The sequence below is a fragment of the Boleophthalmus pectinirostris genome, unplaced genomic scaffold, assembly GCF_026225935.1.
Source record: "Boleophthalmus pectinirostris isolate CB_2022bp ecotype Guang Dong unplaced genomic scaffold, ASM2622593v1 HiC_scaffold_11, whole genome shotgun sequence".
In the NCBI taxonomy this organism is placed as follows: Eukaryota; Metazoa; Chordata; class Actinopteri; order Gobiiformes; family Gobiidae; genus Boleophthalmus; species Boleophthalmus pectinirostris.
Window position 1 is genome coordinate 24,109,025 of NW_026570994.1, and position 22,940 is coordinate 24,131,964.

At 46.7% G+C, this 22,940-nt stretch overlaps 2 protein-coding genes across 2 annotated transcripts in view; one reads left to right on the top strand and one right to left on the bottom strand.

The window, feature by feature from the left end:
• Positions 1-804: 804 nt before the first annotated feature.
• On the bottom strand, positions 805-9,087 carry LOC110164032 (high affinity cGMP-specific 3',5'-cyclic phosphodiesterase 9A-like). The gene is made up of 10 exons (XM_020929044.2): positions 8,961-9,087; positions 7,442-7,501; positions 6,245-6,422; positions 4,800-4,922; positions 4,639-4,731; positions 4,465-4,532; positions 4,072-4,174; positions 3,322-3,426; positions 957-1,103; positions 805-888 (listed from the first exon to the last, which is right to left on the bottom strand). The coding sequence occupies exons 1-10, from the start codon at positions 8,963-8,965 to the stop codon at positions 805-807; spliced, it is 966 nt and encodes a 321-aa protein (XP_020784703.2). The 5' UTR covers positions 8,966-9,087.
• Positions 9,088-12,667: 3,580 nt separating this feature from the next.
• LOC110164033 (CLIP-associating protein 1-A-like) overlaps positions 12,668-22,940 on the top strand; it is a 57,901-nt gene continuing 47,628 nt past the window's right edge. Inside the window, exons 1-5 of the mRNA XM_055163983.1 lie at positions 12,668-12,931; positions 14,448-14,676; positions 17,575-17,828; positions 21,215-21,293; positions 22,546-22,648. Coding sequence (XP_055019958.1) covers positions 17,583-17,828; positions 21,215-21,293; positions 22,546-22,648 — 428 coding nt within the window. The 5' untranslated portion in view covers positions 12,668-12,931; positions 14,448-14,676; positions 17,575-17,582. The remainder of the gene's footprint in view (positions 12,932-14,447; positions 14,677-17,574; positions 17,829-21,214; positions 21,294-22,545; positions 22,649-22,940) is intronic.

Below are 22,940 nucleotides of genomic sequence, written 5' to 3' on the forward strand. Positions count from 1 at the left end.
AGCAACAGTTTATAAACATCAGAACTACATTTCCCATGATTCATTTCAGCACAAACAACATGAAGAAAGATGGTTTTACTTGAATTCTTGGGATTATGACAGAAATAATTCACACCAAAACCTTGTTAAGTTTGTTTAAAATCAAAAAAGAGTCTCTACATTTATATCAACCTCTGTAAAATATCATGATAAATATCGTATTGTGAGATAAATATCGTGATAATATCGTACAGAGAGATTTGAACATCACTGCAGATCAGGACAAAATGACACAAAAAATAAAATCTGTTGTGACGCAGCTGAGGGACGTGGACCAGTGTTTGGGAAACACTGGTCCAGAGGTTTGGAGTTTGACAAAAACTTTCAAATAATGCAGGAAAAGTAGAAATGTGAAAATATTTAATAATAAAAAAAAAAACATTTGGAACAAACTGAAATCTTTATTAAATCTGGCAAAAAGTTTCATGAAGAACAAAAAAACATAAATCAATCATTTAAATCCAGTTTTGAAGTTTCATCAACACGACTCCATGGAAACAAAGTTAAAGCCACACGTCAGAACATTCTTCACGCAGACGGAGGAGTTTAATGCCAAAGTCTGGAGTATTTTAAAGGCAAAGGAACAACATTTCCATGGAAACGGGAGCAGAGAGGAGTCGGGTTTGTGGAGACGCGAGCGAGTAAAACCAAAATCAACAACCACAAAAACAAACAAACAAACAAAACTAACACATCTCCTTTTACTCCATGAGTGTGTTGTTTGGAGTAAAGTTCCGCAGTGTGGCTTTAACGTGGTGCTGTGTTTCAGGTCTGAACGTCCTGCAGATCCTTCTTCTCCAGTTCTCCGTAATATTCCAGAGCTCGACGCACCGGCTCCAGGATGTGCTGCTGCGGACACAAGAAGAAGAAGAAGAAGAAGAAGAACCTGGAGGAACGTCTGAGGAGGAGAGTTTTACCTGCAGCGACGGGAAGAGTTTGATGAGCTCCAAGAAAAGAGGAAGAAGAACGAATCTGATGAAGTTGGTTTGAGACGAAGGTTTGGAAACTTTGTCTCTGTCCATGAACGGAGTCACGGGTAAACCACGACGTTTCTCCAGGTCGCTCTGAAACATCACAACGACACGAAGACGATCAGGAGGAGGAGCTGAAACATCACAACGACATGAAGACGATCAGGAGGAGGAGCTGAAACATCACAACGACATGAAGACGATCAGGAGGAGGAGCTGAAACATCACGACAGGAGGAGGAGCGAAACATGAATGAAGACGATCAGGAGGAGGAGCTGAAACATCACACAACATGAGACGATCAGAGGAGGAGCTGAAACATCACGACAGACGATCAGGAGGAGGAGCTGAAACATCACAACGACATGAAGACGATCAGGAGGAGGAGCTGAAACATCACAACGACATGAAGACGATCAGGAGGAGGAGCAGAAACATCACAACGACATGAAGACGATCAGGAGGAGGAGCTGAAACATCACAACAACATGAAGACGATCAGGAGGAGGAGCAGAAACATCACAACGACATGAAGACGATCAGAGGAGGAGCTGAACATCAGAAGACATCAGGAGGAGGAGCTGAAACATCACAACGACATGAAGACGATCAGGAGGAGGAGCTGAAACATCACACACATGAAGACGATCAGGAGGAGGAGCTGAAACATCACAACAACATGAAGACGATCAGAGAGGAGCTGAAACATCACAACATGAAGACGATCAGGAGGAGGAGCTGAAACATCACACGACATGAAGACATCAGGAGGAGGAGCTGAAACATCACAACGACATGAAGACGATCAGGAGGAGGAGCTGAAACATCACACGACATGAAGACATCAGAGGAGGAGCGAACATCACAACAACATGAAGACGATCAGGAGGAGGAGCTGAAACATCACAACGACATGAAGACGATCAGGAGGAGGAGAAACATCACAACAACATGAAGACGATCAGGAGGAGGAGCTGAAACATCACAACGACATGAAGACGATCAGGAGGAGGAGCTGAAACATCACAACGACATGAAGACGATCAGGAGGAGGAGCTGAAACATCACAACAACATGAAGACGATCAGGAGGAGGAGCTGAAACATCACAACGACATGAAGACGATCAGGAGGAGGAGCTGAAACATCACGACAACATGAAGACGATCAGGAGGAGGAGCAGAAACATCACAACAACATGAAGACGATCAGGAGGAGGAGCTGAAACATCACGACAACATGAAGACGATCAGGAGGAGGAGCTGAAACATCACAACAACATGAAGACGATCAGGAGGAGGAGCTGAAACATCACAACGACATGAAGACGAGGAGACGATCAGGAGGAGGAGCTGAAACATCACAACGACATGAAAACGATCAGGAGGAGGACGAAACATCACAACAACATGAAGACGATCAGGAGGAGGAGCTGAAACATACAACAACATGAAGACGATCAGGAGGAGGAGCAGACATTGAAGACATCAGGAGGAGGAGCAGAAACATCACGACAACATGAAGACGATCAGGAGGAGGAGCTGAAACATCACAACAACATGAAGACGATCAGGAGGAGGAGCTGAAACATCACAACAACATGAAGACGATCAGGAGGAGGAGCAGAAACATCACAACAACATGAAGACGATCAGGAGGAGGAGCTGAAACATCACAACAACATGAAGACGATCAGGAGGAGGAGCTGAAACATCACGACAACATGAAGACGATCAGGAGGAGGAGCTGAAACATCACGACAACATGAAGACAGATCAGGAGGAGGAGCTGAAACATCACAACAACATGAAGACGATCAGGAGGAGGAGCTGAAACATCACAACAACATGAAGACGATCAGGAGAGAGGACAACAACATGAAGACATCAGGAGGAGGAGCGACAAACATCACGACAACATGAAGACGATCAGGAGGAGGAGCTGAAACATCACAACGACATGAAGACGATCAGGAGGAGGAGCTGAAACATCACAACAACATGAAGACGATCAGGAGGAGGAGCAGGCAGGAGGAGGCAGGTGAGTGACAGGAGCAGGAGCAGACAGGTGAGTGACAGGAGCAGACAGGTGAGTGACAGGAGCAGGAGGTGAGTGACAGGAGCAGGCAGGTGAGCAGGTGAGTGACAGGAGCAGACAGGTGAGTGACAGGAGCAGGCAGGTGAGTGACAGGAGCAGACAGGTGAGTGACAGGAGCAGACAGGTGAGTGACAGGAGCAGACAGGTGAGTGACAGGAGGAGGCAGGAGCAGGTGAGTGACAGGTGAGTGACAGGTGAGTGACAGGAGCAGGTACCTGGTTGAAGAACTCCTGGAGGAGACGATCTAACCAAGGTTCAGCCACAGACATCGGTCGAGCCTCGTTGGAAATGTCACTGACCTTCACCATGATCTTCATCAACTACAGACGCACAACACACACACACACACAACACACACACACACAACACACACACACACACACACACACACACACACACACACACACACACACACACACACACACACACACACACACACACACACACACACACACACACACACACACACACACACACACACACACACACACACACACACACACACACACACACACACACACACACACACACACACACACACACACACACACACACACACACACACACACACACACACACACACACACACACAACACACACACACACACACACACACACACACACACACACACAACACACACACACACACACACACACACACACACACACACACACACACACACACACACACACACACACACACACACACACACACACACACACACACACACACACACACACACACACACACACACACACACACACACACACACACACACACACACACAACACACACACACACACACACACACACACACACACACACACACACACACACACACACACACACACACACACACACACACACACACACACACACACACACACACACACACACACACACACACACTGTCCTCAGACATAATGAACATGTGCTGTACAAGTGAGAGACTCTGATGTTTTACCACTTCTTTATGTTCTTTGTTGTTGAAGTCGAACGTCGGCTGAATCGCCCGAAATTTATTCAGGATTTCGTTGTGACGAGCCATGTCTGTGGCCAGGATGCACCTGCCGACGCACAACACACACACACACACACACACACACACACACACTGAGTACACCTGCAGAGACACAACACACACATTAACTACTTCTGCAAACACAACACACACCTGCAAACACACACAAACACACACAAACACACACCTGAACACACCTGATTCTTTTTGACAGTTGAATGTGGTTTATTTTACAGAAACTCTGTATGTGTGTTGTTTATGTAGTTGTGTGTGTGTGTGTGTGTGTGTGTGTGTGTGTGTGTGTGTGTGTGTGTGTGTGTGTTGTGTGTTTCTCACTTGATCATTCCGGCTCTGATCAGTTTGTATTGTTCAGACGTCACATTCTTCAGGATGTTACAGTCGGGCTGAAAAACAAGAAAAAAACAGGACTGAACCAGGACTGGACCAGGACTAAACCAGGTCTAGACCAGGTCTAGATCAGGTCTAGACCAGGTCTAGACCAGGTCTCACCTTGGAGATGATGCTGAAGGCCACAGCGCAGTGATGATTTTCTAAAGGTGAAATGTCGTTGTATCTCAGAGCCAAATCTGTCTGAGCGTTGATCTGAAACAACAAACAGACCGGGTTTAGACCTGGTTTAGTCCTGGTCTAGTCCCAGTCCCGGTCCAGACCTGGTAGACGTTGTTGTACCCGGGGTGGTCCAGGTCGTGGCAGAGAGCAGACGTCAACATGATGAGGAGGTCGGTCCGGCTCAGTTTGGTCCGGAGCTCGGTCAGCCACATCAGACCGTACATCTACAGGAAGTGACATCACAGAGTGTAACGTCTACAGGAAGTGACATCACAACATGTAACATCCACAGGAAGTGACATCACAACATGTAACATCTACAGGAAGTGACATCACAACATGTAACGTCTACAGGAAGTGACATCACAACATGTAACGTCTACAGGAAGTGACATCACAACATGTAACGTCTACAGGAAGTGACATCACAACATGTAACATCTACAGGAAGTGACATCACAACATGTAACGTCTACAGGAAGTGACATCACAACATGTAACGTCTACAGGAAGTGACATCACAACATGTAACGTCTACAGGAAGTGACATCACAACATGTAACATCTACAGGAAGTGACATCACAGACATGTAACGTCTACAGGAAGTGACATCACAACATGTAACGTCTACAGGAAGTGACATCACAACATGTAACGTCTACAGGAAGTGACATCACAGAGTGTAACGTCTACAGGAAGTGACATCACAGAGTGTAACGTCTACAGGAAGTGACATCACAGTGTGTAACAGCAGTAGAAGTTTGAGTCTAAATCCTTCTGACTGAGACTTGAACCTGTGACCTTGTGGTTCTGGGTTCATCTGCTCAGACTGAGGCTCCTGCTGGACTCAGGTTGTGGGTTCAAATCCAGGATCATGTTCTGTGCTCGTGAAATATTGAGTTTTGGTTTTATAATGACGACTGTGGAGAAGAAGGATCTGAACCCAGAACCTGTGGACCTGAGTCTGACCTGAACCACAAGGACCTGAACTCGAGTCTCCAAACGTGAGAAGAAAACATCAAACTGTCCCAGAATCCAGTAATGTGACTAAGAACCAGACACGACCTGCAGTGTGTGGCTCAGAGGCACAAACACAGAGGTCTGGATCCGTCTGTTCTGAGGTTCTGGGTTCGATTCTCACTTTTAACGTCTAAAATGAACTTTATTAAAACAGTTTGGTCAAAGATTCTGGTGCGACTGGAAACGAGGCTCAGTCCAGATCCACCTGAACCTGTGGGACTCAAACCAACAACCTCCCGCCCACGAACTCCACCCCTGAACCACAGACACCGAAGAATCTGACGCAGGACCAAAAGTATTTGCAGTAGAAGTAGTTTTTGTACTATTTGCAGTAGTAGTATTAGTAGTACTTGTAGTATTTGTAGTAAAAGTTGTGGTACCATCTGTGTGATGCAGAAGCAACTGTGGAAGGAGATGTGGTTGTAGTTGTATTGTTTGTAGTATTTGTTGTAGTATTTGCAGTAGTAGTAGTAGTCGTATTTGTTGTAGTAGTAGTAGTATTTGTAGTATTTGTAGTACTCGTACCATCTGAGTGACGCAGAAGCAGTGGTGGAAGTTGTGGAAGGAGATGTGGTTGTAGTGCGCGTGAACCTCCAGGAGGAAGTTCTGCAGGACTCTGGTCTCCATCTGGAACTCGGACACCAAGTCCAAGTCCTCGAACATGGTCTGGATCAGGACCAACATCTCTGCCTCCTCCCACTGCCTAGACCAAGACCCAGACCAGGACCAAGACTTAGACCAGACCAGAGACCAAGACCAGGACTAAATCAGGACCAACATCTCTGCCTCCTCCCACTGCCTAGACCCAGACCAAGACCAGGACCAGGACTTAGACCAGAGACCAGACACCAGGACCAAAACTTAGACCAGATCAGAGACCAGGACTAAAACTTAGACTGGACCAGAAACCAAGACCAAGACTTAAACCAGACCGAGACCAAGACTTAGATCAGACCAGAGAGCAGGACCAAGGCTTAGACCGGAGCAGACACCGGTACTAAGACCAAGACTAAAGCCAGAACTAAGGCCAGAGACCAGGATTAAGACTAAACCAAGACTGAGACCGAACCAGAGCCCAGGACTGGACCAGGACCAGGACCTGGATCAGGACCAGGACTGGACCAGGTCAGAGGAAAAACCCCTCAAAAACCAAGATGTTAAAATATGTAAATAAAATTGTAATTTAATGAAAAGCTCAAATCTGAACTGGGACAAAACAACAAAACCAGATTTACACAAAATAAACTCGTAAAATTACCAAATAAACTACAAACCCACAAAAACTACAAATCATCACTTCCTGAAACAGAGGAGAAAGCAGGGGTGACAGGGGATTGGTTGGGCGGGAGATCAATGCACCAATCAGAGGACAAAACACAGCAGCCAATCAGAGACAGGTGGGAACACAGTCCACCAATCAGGAGCAAGGACTCACACAGCCACAAATACATTAAATAAATAAAAAAACAAAAAGATTTAATCACAAAACCAAAATTGAACACATGAAAAACAACAAAAGGAAGGGCTGGATTAGACCTGGTTTAGTCCTGGTTCAGTCCTGCTGTAGTCTTGGTTTAGTCCTGGTTTAATCCTGGTTCGTTCCTGGTTTGGTCCTGGTTCGGTCCTGGTTCGGTCCTGGTTTGGTCCTGGTTTGGTCCTGGTTTGGTCCTGGTTTAGTCCTGGTTTAGTCCTGGTTTGGTCCTGGTTTGGTCCTGTACTCACCAGTTGTCAAACATTGGAGTCTTGAGATGTTCTCGGACGTCTTCGCTCACCTGCAGGGAGCTACGGCGGCACAAGAGGGAAAAAAAACTTTACAGAACTTTTTTACAGATCCTCTGCAGTGACATACATGTGTGTCTATGGTGGAATGTTCAGCGGTTACCATGGAGACACACAGCAAACACGTCCACAAACACAAAACAAACACAGACAAAACAGTTTTAACAGCCCAGCTCAGGTCAGTCAGGTCTTTATGGTCAGATGAAAGTCTAAAGGCCGATTCATATTTCAGAAGAACTTTGGGCTCTGACGCTGATACTTCAAAAGATGTTCTGCTGCTGAACTTCCCCGCCCCTGGACCCGCCCCTGGACCCGCCCCGCCCCTGGATCCGCCCCCTGGACCCGCCCCCTGGACCGCCCCCTGGATCCGCCCCCTGGACCCGCCCCCTGGACCCGCCCCTGGACCCGCCCCTGGATCCTCCCCTGGACCCCCCCTGGGCCCGCCCCCTGGACCGCCCCCTGGACCCTCCCCCTGGATCCCCCCTGGACCCGCCCCCTGGACCCGCCCCTCGCTTTTACTGCTCTTTATTTAATTTTTTGGTGACTCTTTTGTCTTTTGTAAACTTGTTGTGGAGATTTCCTCCAGACTTTTTCTACACTGATTTCCGTTGAGTAAAATGTCGTCGTTTGTGTCTTTCTCGTCCCTGAGCGTCGTGTCGTTCACATGTTTCTATTTTATCTCCTTTTCCTCCATCTGTCGCTCAAAACCATCCTTTTTTTTTCTTGATTATCGACGAGGAAACAAATAAACCTGGTGCGAAATATGAACAGGCCTTTAGACGGAGCAGTGCCTCGTGTTAGCGCCACAGCCCCGAGTGTGTGGACGAGCTGCAGACAGAGACACAGACACAGACAGACACAGACACAGAGACACAGAGACACAGACACAGACACAGACACACAGACACAGACACAGAGACACAGACACAGACACAGAGACACAGACACAGACAGACACAGACACAGAGACACACAGAGACAGACAGACACAGACACACAGAGACACACAGAGACACACAGACACAGACACAGACACAGACACAGAGACACAGACACACCAGAGACACAGACACAGACACAGACACAGACACAGAGACACAGAGACACAGAGCACAGACACAGACACACAGACACAGACACAGAGACACAGACACAGAGACACAGACACAGACACAGACACAGAGACACAGACACACAGACACAGACACAGACACAGACACAGACACAGACACACACACAGACACAGACACAGACACAGACACAGACACAGACACAGAGACACAGACACAGAGACACAGAGACACAGACACAGAGACACAGACACAGAGACACAGACACAGACACAGACACAGAGACACAGACACAGAGACACAGAGACACAGACACAGACGACACAGACACAGAGACACAGACACAGACACAGACACAGACACAGACCAGAGTGTGGTGGGGTTAGAAGAACCTCATGTTGAGAAAGGCGCTCCGGACTCTCTGACGCTCCTCGTGCGCGCTCCCGGGCCCCTCGTGCGCGCTCCCGGCCCCTCGTGTGCGCGCTCCCGGGCCCCTCGTGCGCGCTCCCGGGCCCCTCGTGCGCGCTCATGAGTCTGGCTCTGGTTTTCTGGATGAACGTCTCTGTGTCTCTGAACAAACCCAACCAGCTCAAGTGCTCCACCGTCTGAAGAACAAACAGAACTGAACCAGGACTGGACCAGGACTGGACCAGGACTGGACCAGGACTGGACCAGGACCAGGACTGGACCAGGACTGGACTGGACCAGGACTGGACTAAAACAGGACTGGACCAGGACTGGACCAGGACTGGACCAGGACTGGACCAGGACTGGACCAGGACTGGACCAGGACTGGACCAGGACCAGGACTGGACCAGGACCAGGACTGGACCAGGACTGGACCAGGACTAAAACAGGACTGGACCAGGACTAAAACAGGACTAAAACAGGACTGGACCAGGTCTGATCCAGGACGTTCAGTTTTTCTGACGTTTTATATTTTTCCAAATGTAAAAATGTCCTCGGAGCCGCTCGGAGCCGCTCCTGGAGATGTTTGGATCATGTGACCTCGGTCCAGGACCTGGACCTGGATCAGAACCACTTCACTCGTCACTTTAAACTCAACACTGAACTTTAAAAACTCTGAACGTTTTTCCTGATCTCAGACGTTCAGACTCGAGTCGACCTGAGCTCGTTTACAAATGTATATTTAAATATTTGTGTTTAATTTGGTGAATAAATGTTCATAAAAACACTTTGTTTTGTTGATGTGGAAAAGAAACGATGAAATTCAGATCAAAAGTTGAATTTATTCTGAATCGATCGAGATTCAGTTTGACACAAATGTACAGAAAGTATTTATAATATATTTATCTGAAGTAGTATCAGTAGTACTAGTACTAGTAGTATATGTAGTATTTGCAGTAAAAGTACCTATAGTAGTATATGTAGTATATGTAGTAGTAGTAGTAGTAGTAGTAGTAGTAGTACTAGTATTCGTAGTATTTGTAGTATTCATAGTACTTGTACTTGTACCTCTAGTAGTAGTAGTAGTAGTAGTATTCGTAGTACTTGTACTTGTACCTGTAGTTTGGTCTTGAATCCCTCCACGTCTCGGTCCAGGTCTTGGATCAGGTCTGGACTTCGGCTCAGCTCCATCACTCGAGCCTCCAGCTGCTGCAGCCTCGTCTCCATGGCAACCAGCTGTGTCGGCACGGCAACGCCTGCAACATCAGGACCAGCACAGAACTAAACCAGGACCTGGACCAGAACCCAGAACTAGACCTGGACCAGACCCAGACACGGACCAGATGTGGTTCAGTCCTGGTTTAGTCCTGTTTCAGTCCTGGTTCTGGTTTAGTCCTGGTTTAGTCCTGGTCCTGGTCCTGGTCTTGGTCTCACAGGGGTGGGAGGCGAGCTGGAGCCTGTAGGGGGCGCTCTGGTGGTTTAGTCCTGGTTTAGTCCTGGTCCTGGTCCTGGTCTTGGTCTCACAGGGGTGGGAGGCGAGCTGGAGCCTGTAGGGGGCGCTCTGGTGTGTTTAGTCCTGGTTTAGTCCTGGTCCTGGTCCTGGTCTTGGTCTCACAGGGGTGGGAGGCGAGCTGGAGCCTGTAGGGGCGCTCTGGTGGTTTAGTCCTGGTTTAGTCCTGGTTTAGTCCTGGTCCTGGTCTTGGTCTCACAGGGGTGGGAGGCGAGCTGCAGCCTGTAGGGGGCGCTCTGGTGGTTTAGTCCTGGTTTAGTCCTGGTTTAGTCCTGGTCTTGGTCTCACAGGGGTGGGAGGCGAGCTGGAGCCTGTAGGGGGCGCTCTGGTGGTTTAGTCCTGGTTTAGTCCTGGTCCTGGTCCTGGTCTTGGTCTCACGGGGGTCAGAGGCGAGCTGGAGCCTGTAGGAGGAGCTCTGGTCGTTCTCTTGGAGGTTGGAGCAGATCTTCAGGACTCGACCGTCGGAGCTGAAGAGCTTCAGGATGTTTTCAGGACCAACTTCAGCCGCCGCCAGGAACAAGTCTGAGAACAAGACCACGACTAGACCAGGACTGGACCAGGACTGGACCAGGACTGGACCAGGACTGGACCAGGACTGGACCAGGACTGGACCAAGACTAGACCAGGACTGGACCAGGACTGGACCAGGACTGGACCAGGACTGGACCAGGACTGGACCAGGACTGGACCAGGACTGGACCAGGACTGACCAGGACTGGACAACCAGGACTGGACCAGGACTGGACCAGGACTGGACCAGGACTGGACCAGGACTGGACCAGGACTGGACCAGTGGACCGGGACTGACCAGGACTGGACCAAGACTAAAGGACAGGTTCTTTAACCAAGGACTCAAGACTGGGGTTCTTCTAAACCAGGACTAAACCAAAGGACTAAACCAGACCACCCAGGACTTGGACTAACCAGGACTAAACCAGGTCTAAACCAGGACTAAACCAGGACTAAACCAGGTCTAAACCAGGTCTAACCAGGTCTAAACCAGGTCTAAACCAGGACTAAACCAGGGACTAAACCAGGTCTAAACCAGGACTAAACCAGGTAAAACTAAACCAGGACTAAACCAGGTCTAAACCAGGACTCTAAACCAGGACTAAACCAGGTCTAAACCAGGTCTAAAACCAGGACTAAACCAGGACTAAACCAGGTCTAAACCAGGACTAAACCAGGAAACCAGGACTCTAAACCAGGGACTAAACCAGGTCTAAACCAGGACTAACCAGGGTAAACCAGGTCTAAACCAGGTCTAACAAACCAGGAACTAAACCAGGTCTAACCAGGTCTTAAACCAGGTCTAAACCAGGACTAAACCAGGACTAAACCAGGTCTAAACTCAAACTCGTCGCCTCCAGATTTTAGTAAAACATGAAACATAAATAAAAGTGTCGTGACCTTTGACCTCGGCGTCGGAGCAGTCGGGTCCAAACTCGGCCGTTTCCTGTCGACCGTCGACCACGAAGTGAATCGTTTTAGTCGACATCATCACCAAAAAAGAAATAATAAAAAATAAACTTCTAACTTTTCAATTTAAACTTTAGAAATGAGTTTGTGCAAAGTCTGAGTCCAGGTCTGAGTCCAGGTCTGAGTCCAGGTCTGGGTCCAGGTCTGGGTCTGTGTCAGGAGCAGAGTCAGAGGGACAGGTGCTCTGAACAGGCACCTGTCATCTGCACCTGACACAACAGAAGAGAAGAGGAGCAGAGGACTGAGACCTGGATTAGACCTGGTTTAACTGGTTTAGTCTGGTTTAGTCCTGGTTTAGTCTGGTTTAGTCCTGGTTTAGTCCTGTTTAGGGTTTACCTGGTTTAGACCTGGTTTAGTTCTGGTTTAGTCCTGGTTTAGTTCTGGTTTAGTCTGGTTTAAGTCTCTGGTTTAGTCCTGGTTTAGTCCTGGTTTAGTTCTGGTTTAGTTCCTGGTTTATCTGGTTTAGTTCTGGTTAGTCCTGGTTTAGTCTGTTTAGACCTGTTTAGTCCTGGTTCAGTCCTGGTTTTGGTTTAGTTCTGTTTAGGTTCTGGTTTCAGTCCTGGTTAGTTCTGGTTTAGTTCTGGTTAGACCTGGTTTAGTTCTGGTTGTTCCTAGTTTAGTCCTGGTTTATTCTGGTTTAGTCCTGGTTTAGTTCCTGTTTATTTGGTTTAGTTTTTGTTTCGCACATCTGCATGAATCCGCTTCGCCTTTTGTCGCCGCGGGGTCGCGCCTGGTGTCCGTCCTGAAGCCGAGGCTCCTGAAACATGCCGTAAAAACCCGAATCTACTGAAACGTGCCGTAAAAACCCCTGCGTCTTCTGAAACATGCCGTAAATCCAGACTGTGCGGCGCGTCTCAGGAGCGTCTCAGGAGCGTCTCGGGAGCGTCTCTGGAGCGTGTCGGGAGCGTCTGCGGAGCGTTCAGGACCAAACCCGAAGAAAAAGACGCAGAAAAAGGCGCAGATTGGGTGAGATTCTGGGAGGATTCTGGGGAGGGCATCCGGATCGATAACGGATCAATGATCAGCCAATCAGCGGCGTCAGCAGCCGCGCGTGCACCGCCAATCATCGTGCTAATTTAGCCTTTAGCTTCAGTTTAGCGCCTTTAACTGAAAATATGATTTAAAATAAAACGAAATATAAACGAAATCATGTTTATGCCGAGAAAAGACCTCGAGAGAACAGACCTGTCCTGCCCCCTAACCCGGGGCTTGATTAGACCTGGTTTAGTCCTGGTTTAGTCCTGGTTTAGACCTGGTTTAGTCCTGGTTTAGACCTGGTTTAGTCCTGGTTTAGTCCTGGTTTAGTCCTGTTTTAGTCCTGGTGTTTAGACCTGGTTTAGTCCTGGTTTAGTCCTGTTTAGACCTGGTTTAGACCTGGTTTAGTCCTTTAGTTTAGTCCTGGTTTAGACCTGGTTTAGAACCTGGTTTAGTCCTGGTTTAGTCCTGGTTTAGTTTTAGTCCTGGTTTAGAGTCCTGGTTTAGACCTGGTTTAGTCCTGGTTTAGACCTGGTTTAGTCCTGGTTTAGTCCTGGTTAGTCCTGGTTTAGTCCTGGTGTTTTTGTTTAGAGAGTCCTGGTTTAGTCCTGGTTTAGTCCTGGTTTAAGACCTGGTTTAGACCTGGTTTAGTCCTGGTTTAGTCCTGGTTTAGTCCTGGTTTAGTCCTGGTTTAGTCCTGGTTTAGTCCTGTTTAGTCCCTGGTTTAGTCCTGGTTTAGTTTAGTTTGGTTTTAGTCCTGGTTTAGTCCTGGTTTAGTCCTGGTTTAGTCCTGGTTTAGTCCTGGTTTAGTCCTGGTTTATTACTGTATGATTATTGTGGTTTTATTTAGTTTTTTCTGTCAGTTTGAAATTTTCATGTTTGTTTAATTAAAATAATTTTTTTCTCCACATGATTCTGATTCTAAACACTGATATTTGTGTAAATGTGATTTTAATGTATTTTAAATTTATCTGTACAAACACACACACAAACACACACACACACACACACACACACAACACACACACACACACACAACACACACACACACACACACACACACACACACACACAACACACACACAACACACACACACACACACACACACACACACACACACACACACACACACACACACACAAACACACACACACACACAACACACACACACACACACACACACACACACACAACACACACACACACACACACACACACACACACAACACACACACACACACACACACAACACACACAACACACACAAACAACACACACACACACACACACACACACACACACAAACACACACACACACAACACACACACACACACACACACACACACACACACACACACACACACACACACACACACACACACACACACACACACACACACACAGCGGCTCTGTGTTTGATCTCAATATTTATAATCTCTGTTTTTACATTTAAATTCTCAAACTTTAATGTTTCTAAACTCAGATTATTTTCTTTATTTTAACAGAATCTCAGTTTGGACCATGACGTGTTCACAGTCTCTTCATCGTGCGGAGCTCCTCCCCCTGATCTCCTCTTCCTCCTCTTCCTCCTCTTCCTCCTCTTCCTCCTCTTCCTCCTCTTCCTCGTCCAAACTCTCACCAAGAAACAACAAATAAAAACTCAAACGTCACATTTAAACTGTGGATCTGAAAGAAACGTCGTCCTGAACCTCAGAGTCTGACTCACAACTACAGGTTTGTGTCACACACCTGGACTTTTGTTTTGTTTCATTCACACGTTTAAACTCACAAACCTGCACATTTATAACTGAAAACACTCTGTCCCACCTTGTGATGTCATCATGTGGTGCTCCACTGTGTTTTTAAACTCCACACAGCTTCAGTAGAATCATCTGGAAAAGGAAACCTGGGAGTTTTTCATGAAGCGAGTTAAGGTTAAAGGTAAAGTTTGACTTATTTGGCCAATCCAGGTTCATCAAAACCTCAGTTTTACCAACGTGACCGACCAGAAGTGACCTGAGTCACTGCAGAAACAAACCTGGTCAGGACCAGACTCACTGTCAGGATGATTTTATCTCCATCTGCAAGAACATCTAAAGAAACAGTTAAAAGGTCAGCACAAACATCACACACCCGAGTCAGAAGAACACACACCCGAGTCAGAAGAACACACACCTGTGTCAGAAGAACACACACCCGAGTCAGAAGAACACACACCTGAGTCAGAAGAACACACACCTGAGTCAGAAGAACACACACCCGAGTCAGAAGACACACACAGTCAGAAGAACACACACCTGTGTCAGAAGAACACACACCCGAGTCAGAAGAACACACACCTGTGTCAGAAGAACACACACCTGTGTCAGAAGAACACACACCCGAGTCAGAAGAACACACACCCGAGTCAGAGTCAGAAGAACACACACCTGTCAGAAAACACACACTGAGTCAGAAGAACACACACCCGAGTCAGAAGAACACACACCCGTGTCAGAAGAACACACACCCGTGTAAGAAGAACACACACCTGTGTCAGAAGAACACACACCCGAGTCAGAAGAACACACACCTGTGTCAGAAGAACACACACCCGAGTCAGAAGAACACACACCTGTGTCAGAAGAACACACACCTGAGTCAGAAGAACACACACCTGAGTCAGAAGAACACACACCTGAGTCAGAAGAACACACACCTGTGTCAGAAGAACACACACCTGAGTCAGAAGAACACACACCTGAGTCAGAAGAACACACACCTGAGTCAGAAGAACACACACCTGAGTCAGAAGAACACACACCCGAGTCAGAAGAACACACACCCGAGTCAGAAGAACACACACCCGAGTCAGAAGAACACACACCTGAGTCAGAAGAACACACACCCGAGTCAGAAGAACACACACCCGAGTCAGAAGAACACACACCTGAGTCAGAAGAACACACACCCGAGTCAGAAGAACACACACCCGAGTCAGAAGAACACACACCCGAGTCAGAAGAACACACACCCGAGTCAGAAGAACACACACCCGTGTCAGAAGAACACACACCCCTGAGTCAGAAGAACACACACACACACACACCTGTGTCAGAAGAACACACACCCGAGTCAGAAGAACACACACCCGAGTCAGAAGAACACACACCCGAGTCAGAAGAACACACACCCGTGTCAGAAGAACACACACCCGAGTCAGAAGAACACACACCCGAGTCAGAAGAACACACACCCGAGTCAGAAGAAGAGAAGGATGAGATCTTGAGTAAATCTCAGAGCTTCGGTCTCAGATGAGGAACAGTTTTATTCCCACAGTTTAAAATAAACATTATCGTTTTATCACTGAACAATGTTCAGGATCAAACTGATGGGAAAAGGATTAAAATTCATCAGATTTGATTTATTCAGGACAAAAGTAAATGAGAAACTCCCTGGTGAGTGACTCGTGAGGAGGTGGAGCTGCAGGTTGGAGACTCCTGCTCTAGAACAAACTCAGAACTCAACAAACTCGTGCTCCTCAGATGTTTCTCCTTCTCGTTCATGAATGTTCTGGTTCAAAATCCTCTCAGATGAAACTCAGGTTCAGACAAAATTTATTTTAATCTCACTCACGTCTTTGGGTTAAACACCAGCTCCACTTTTAGAAACAACTGTGTTAGTTTAACAGGACTAAACCAGGTTTAAACCAGGACTGAACCAGGACTAAACCAGGACTGAACCAGGACTGAACCAGGACTAAAACAGGACTAAACCAGGACTGAACCAGGACTAAACCAGGACTGAACCAGGACTGAACTGAACCAGGACTAACCAGGACTGAACCAGGACTGAACCAGGACTGAACCAGGACTGAACCAGGACTAGAACCAGGACTGAACCAGGACTGAACCAGGACTAAACAGGACTAAACCAGGACTAAACCAGGACTGAACCAGGACTAAAACCAGGACTAAACCAGGAACTGAACCAGGACTGAACCAGGACTGAAACCAGGACTAAACCAGGTTTAAACCAGGACTGAACAAGGACTAAACCAGGACTAAACCAGGACTGAAACCAGGACTAGGACTAACCACCAGGACTAAACCCAGGACTAAACAGGACTAAACCAGGACTAAACAGGACTAAACCAGGACTGAACCAGGACTAACCAGGACTGAACCAGGACTGAACCAGGACTGAACCAGGACTGAACCAGGACTAAACCAGGACTAAACTAAACAGGACTTCGTTCACTTCTGGTGACTGAAGAGTCTGAACTTTGTGTCTGTTTTTGTTTGCTGTGGAAAGTTCCAGGAGCCACAGATCTGAACCGTAAACATCTGCACCTGACAGCTCCATCAGATGCACCTGTCAGTCTCACCTGTCAGTCTCAGCTGCACCTGCCTCCGCTCAGGGTGAAGCCGAGTGTGTTGAGGATGTGTCAGATGCCCTCCCCGAGTCGCCCTGTGGTTCAGATCTGCACAAAAATGTTCTGAAACGTGATTCTTGTGTCAGTTTTTCACTTCAGATTTGAGTCTTTTTGTCGATTCTTCTGGACGTGTTTAAAATGTGAAACTCTGAACTGAATCGTAAATATTAAAATTGTAAATTAGAATGATTTATTTTTTCCGTTTGTTCTGTGCGCAGACCGAGCGATGGAGCAGGAGGAGGAGGAGCAGAGGGACGAGCAGAAGGAGGAGGCGTCTGTGGAGGCGTCTGTGGAGGGGCTGCTGGACCTGGTGATGCAGAAGGACCCCGGGACCAGGACTCAGACCGGACTGGAGATCATAGACCGGATCCTGGACCCACAGAAGAGTCCGGGTCTGGAACTGGACCAGAGCGCCATGGACCGGATCATGGACACTGTGGTCTGCTCCTGGGTCAACGACAACAACTTTAAGGTAAAAGACCAGGACTGAACCAGGACTGAACCAGGACTGAACCAGGACTGAACCAGGACTGAACCAGGACTGAACCAGGACTGAACCAGGACTAAACCAGGACTGAACCAGGACTAAACCAGGACTAAACCAGGACTGAACCAGGACTGAACCAGGACTAAACCAGGACTGAACCAGGACTAAACCAGGACTAAACCAGGACTAAACCAGGACTGAACCAAGACGAAACCAGGACTACAGAAGGACTGAACCAGGGGCCAAATCAAGACTAAAGAAGGACCAAAGCAGGAATAAACAAGGACTAAACCAGGTCTAAACCAGGTCTATAAATCAGGTCTACCTGGTTCCTTGGAGTTCTGTTGTGTCACAGTTGTAGAACCAAACAAAGTTGAACTCTTGTGATTTTTGTCGAGTCTTCGTCTTGTTCAGTTGAAATGTTTACGGCCCAAGAGTCTGACCAATCACAGAGCAGCGCCGTGGCGTGGGGGCGGAGCCAAACCAACCAAAACAAACATCGGCTCAGACAGACGCACTTCAGACGGTTCTGTTCTGTTCTGTTCTGTTGACGTCAGAGTGAAGAGTCTGAACATTTATAATAAGAACTGAAGAATTCTGCCCCACAAAGTGAAAAGAGTTTAAATCTCCAGAGTCAAACTGAAAAAAATCACTTTAATGTTTGTCCAGACAAAAGTAGAACAGACAGAGACAATATTCACTCTAATGAAGAAATATTTATGTGTGACAAATATTGAGCTCAAATGTGTCTTTGACCTGATTTGTCTGTTCCTCTTCTGTTTTTATCATGAGACTAAAATAAGGCGTCGTGTGTTTTATATTTAGTTATTTATATTTATTTTATTATGTGTGTCTTGTTGTGGATGTGCTGGTGTCCAGTCCCTCAAACTTCACAAATTATAAAATAAAAGGAGTCGTGCAGTAACTGACACTGCTCCTGCTTTTTGTCTCTTATATTCTGTAAATGATTATTCAGTGTTTATCAGGATATTTATTCTCATGTTAAAATAAGTGTCAAATACAAACATCACATGAACTCATCTGGACCAAACCTGATGTGACGTCGTCGTGACTTTGTGGGGCCGTGTGGTTCATGACATTTAACATTTTTAAACCGTCAAAGTGTTTAAACGTTCGTTCCACGCTGGCTCCGCCCCAGCACCAGCTTCACTCTGATTGGTCAGAACTGCACCTTTCTGACGTCACACAGTGGGCGGGGCTGGGACAGTATTCAGGAAGTCATGTGGAAGAAAAAAAAACATTTTTTGGGATTTCGCACCAATGAGCACAGATCATTGAAAACAGTTTGATGAGATCTGAGGTTCATGGTCCAGATCCATGCCTCAGATCATTAGACTTAAACTTAGACATTCTTTATTGATCCACTAGAGATGTAACGATATCCAAATCTCACGCTACGATATTTATTGCGATATTTTGTGGAGGTGAACAAAATTGTGAATAATGCTTCTTTTTCCTCGTCAAATGCCTCAACAAGATTTAATCCAAAGAACTGAGAGTTAAAAGTGTTAGAACTGTTATTTCTTCTTGTCGTCTGCTCTGAAATGGAGCAAAGGATCATGGGAAATGTAGTTCCTCTGTTGCCGCTCCAGAACTATGAATTTAAGTCAAAATAAAATAGAAAAATAAGTAATAAAGTATAAAATCACAGCTTTATACAAGAGGAAAACCGTGCAACAGTGATGTGATGATTGACAGGACAGTCGTAGGGAGTATTATCTGGTCCATAAGGGTGAGTTGTCTGGACAGATCAGGATCATTAAACAGATCTGAGTCTGAGTTTGTGTTTGGTCCTTCAGGTTTATTTATGCTTCTGTCGTTTGTCTGTTTGTCTTGTTGTTTGTCTCTGTCGTTTCTCTGAGTCTGACCTGAAATTTCACAGCTCAACATCGATTATCTGTCCACACTTCCTCAATCTCCTCCTCTTCCTCTTCCTCCTCCTCCTCCTCCTCTTCCTCAGCTCGTGACCACAGACATGCTCCTAAATCAATCTGAACCAGGTCTAAATCAGGTCTAAATCAGGTCTAAACCAGGTCTAAATCAGGTCTAAACCAGGTCTAAACCAGGTCTAAACCAGGTCTAAACCAGGTCTAAACCAGGACTAAACCAGGACTAAACCAGGTCTAAACGAGGACTAAACCAGGACTAAACCAGGTCTAAACCAGGACTAAACCAGGACTAAACCAGGACTAAACCAAGTCTAAACCAGGTCTAAACCAGGTCTAGACCAGGTCTAAACCAGGTCTAAACCAGGTCTAGACCAGGTGTGTTTTCCTGGAGTGTGTTCCTGGTGTGTGTGGTTTCTGGAGTGTTTCTGTGTTTTTTCTGGAGTGTTTGGGGTTTTTTCTGGAGCGTGGTCGGTCTCTGGAGTGGGACAGGAAGTGTGTCCGGACGAACAGGAAACGAGGCGCCGGTAAAATTAGACTCGACCTCGTTTCACACGCTGAGCTCTGATTGGCTGCTGCTCGGTCACATGAGACTCCTGCTCCTGTGAATGACAAACACTGAGAGACGAGACTCCTGTAATCTTTACTCGAGTCCTGTTTAAGACCTGGTTTAGACCTGGTTTAGACCTGGTTTAGACCTGGTTTAGACCTGGTTTAGACCTGGTTTAGACCTGGTTTAGACCTGGTTTAGACCTGGTTTAGACGGTAAATGGTCACATTTTTCTATAGCAAGGCACTCAAAGCGCTTTACAACAAGGAACCACTCACCAATTCACACACCAGTGTACACAGACACTGTGGGCAAGGTGGGTTAAGTGTCTTGCCCAAGGACACAACAGCAGCATTCATCTGTGGGAGCTGGAATCACACCAGCAACCTGTGGGTCAGTGGATCTGACCGCTCAACCTAAGATGTTTATGTTGAGAGCTGGAATCAAACCACCAACCTTCAGATCAGTGGGCGAACGCTCCACCAACTGAACTACTGCCACTGGTTTAGACCTGGTTTATTCCTGGTTTATTCCTGGTTTAGACCTGGTTTAGTCCTGGTTTAGTCCTGGTTTAGTCCTGGTTTAGACCTGGTTTAGACCTGGTTTAGTCCTGGTTTTAGACCTGGTTTAGGGTTTAGACCTGGTTTAGACCTGGTTTAGACCTGGTTTAGACCTGGTTTAGTGGTTTAGTCCGGGTTTAGACCTGGTTTAGACCTCCTGGTTTAGACCTCCTGGTTTAGACCTGGTTTAGACCTGGTTTAGTTTTAGTCCTGGTTTAGCCTGGGACTGGTGTAGTGTTTAGTCCTGGTTTAGTGTGTGTGTGTGTGTGTGTGTGTGTGTGTGTGTGTGTGTGTGTGTGTGTGTGTGTGTGTGTGTGTGTGTGTGTTATAAAGACTGTTGTGTGTGTGTTTCAGGTGGTTCTTTTGGGGATGGATATTCTCTCTGCTCTCGTTTCTCGTCTTCAGGAATCCTTCAGAACTCAAGTCGCCACCGGTAACACAAAAAACACAACATCTACACAACATCTACACAACACCTACACAACACCTACACAACACCTACACAACACCTACACAACATCTACACAACACCTACACAACACCTACACAACATCTACACAACATCTACACAACACCTACACAACACCTACACAACACTACACAACACCTACACAACATACACAACATACACAACATACACACAACACACAACCTACACAACACCTACACAACACTACACAACACCTACACAAACACCTACACAACACCTACACAACATCTACACAACATACACAACATACACAACACTACACAACATCTACACAACATCTACACAACACACCACACAACACCTACACAAACATCTACACAACATCACAACACTACACAACATCTACACAACAACATACACAACACCTACACAACATCTACACAACACCTACACAACACACACACAACTACACAACATCTACACAACATCTACACAACACCTACACAACATCTACTACACAACATACACACACACACAACTACACAACATACACAACACATCTACACAACATCTACACAAACACTACACAACACCTACACAACAACATCTACACAACACACAACATACACAACACACAACACACACACACTACACATCACACAACACTACACAACATACACAACATACACAACATACACAACACCTACACAACACCTACACAACATCTACACAACACACTACACAACATCTACACAACATCACACAACTCTACACAACATACACAACATACACAACATCTACACAACACCTACACAACACATCACACAACATCACACAACATCCACACACACACTACACAACATCTACACACACACACTACACAACACTACACAACACCTACACACACTACACAACACATCTACACAACACTACACAACACAACACTCACAACATCTACACAACACCTACACAACATCTACACAACATCTACACAACATCTACACAACACCTACACAACACCTACACAACATCTACACAACACCTACACAACACCTACACAACACCTACACAACATCTACACAACATCTACACAACACCTACACAACATCTACACAACATTACACAACACCTACACAACATCTACACAACATCTGCTGACCTGTTGTGTTTCTGTTTCTGTTGTGTGTGTGTGTGTGTGTGTGTCGTGTGTTGTGTGTTGTGTGTTTGATTTGTGTGTGTGTGTGTTGTGTTCCAGTCCTTCCTGGGCTCATGGATCGTTTGGGAGACTCTAAAGACCAAGTCCGGGACCAGGACCAGGCTCTGCTCCTGAAGATCATGGACCAAGCAGCAAACCCCCAGGTCTGAGTGAGAACCTGAACCCAGACCTGAACCCAGACCTGAACCCAGACCTGAACCTGAACCCAGACCTGAACCTGAACCTGAACCCGAAACCCAGACCTGAACCTGAACCCAGAACCCAGAAACCCAGACCCGACCCGAGACCTGAACCCAGACCCAGACCTGAACCCAGACCTGAACCCAGACCTGAACCCAGACCTGAACCCAGACCTGAAACCTGAACCTGAACCTGAACCCATGAACCTGAACCAGACCTGAACCCAGACCTGAACCCAGACCTGAACCCAGACC

What these genes read in the sequence shown, in the direction of transcription:
- LOC110164032 (XM_020929044.2), bottom strand. An exon ending in GGTACAACAACGTCTACCAG is followed by an intron (nt 4,732 to 4,799) that starts GTCTGGACCGGG and finishes TTGTTGTTTCAG; the next exon opens with ATCAACGCTCAGACAGATTT. An exon ending in CCTTCAGCATCATCTCCAAG is followed by an intron (nt 4,533 to 4,638) that starts GTGAGACCTGGT and finishes CTTGTTTTTCAG; the next exon opens with CCCGACTGTAACATCCTGAA.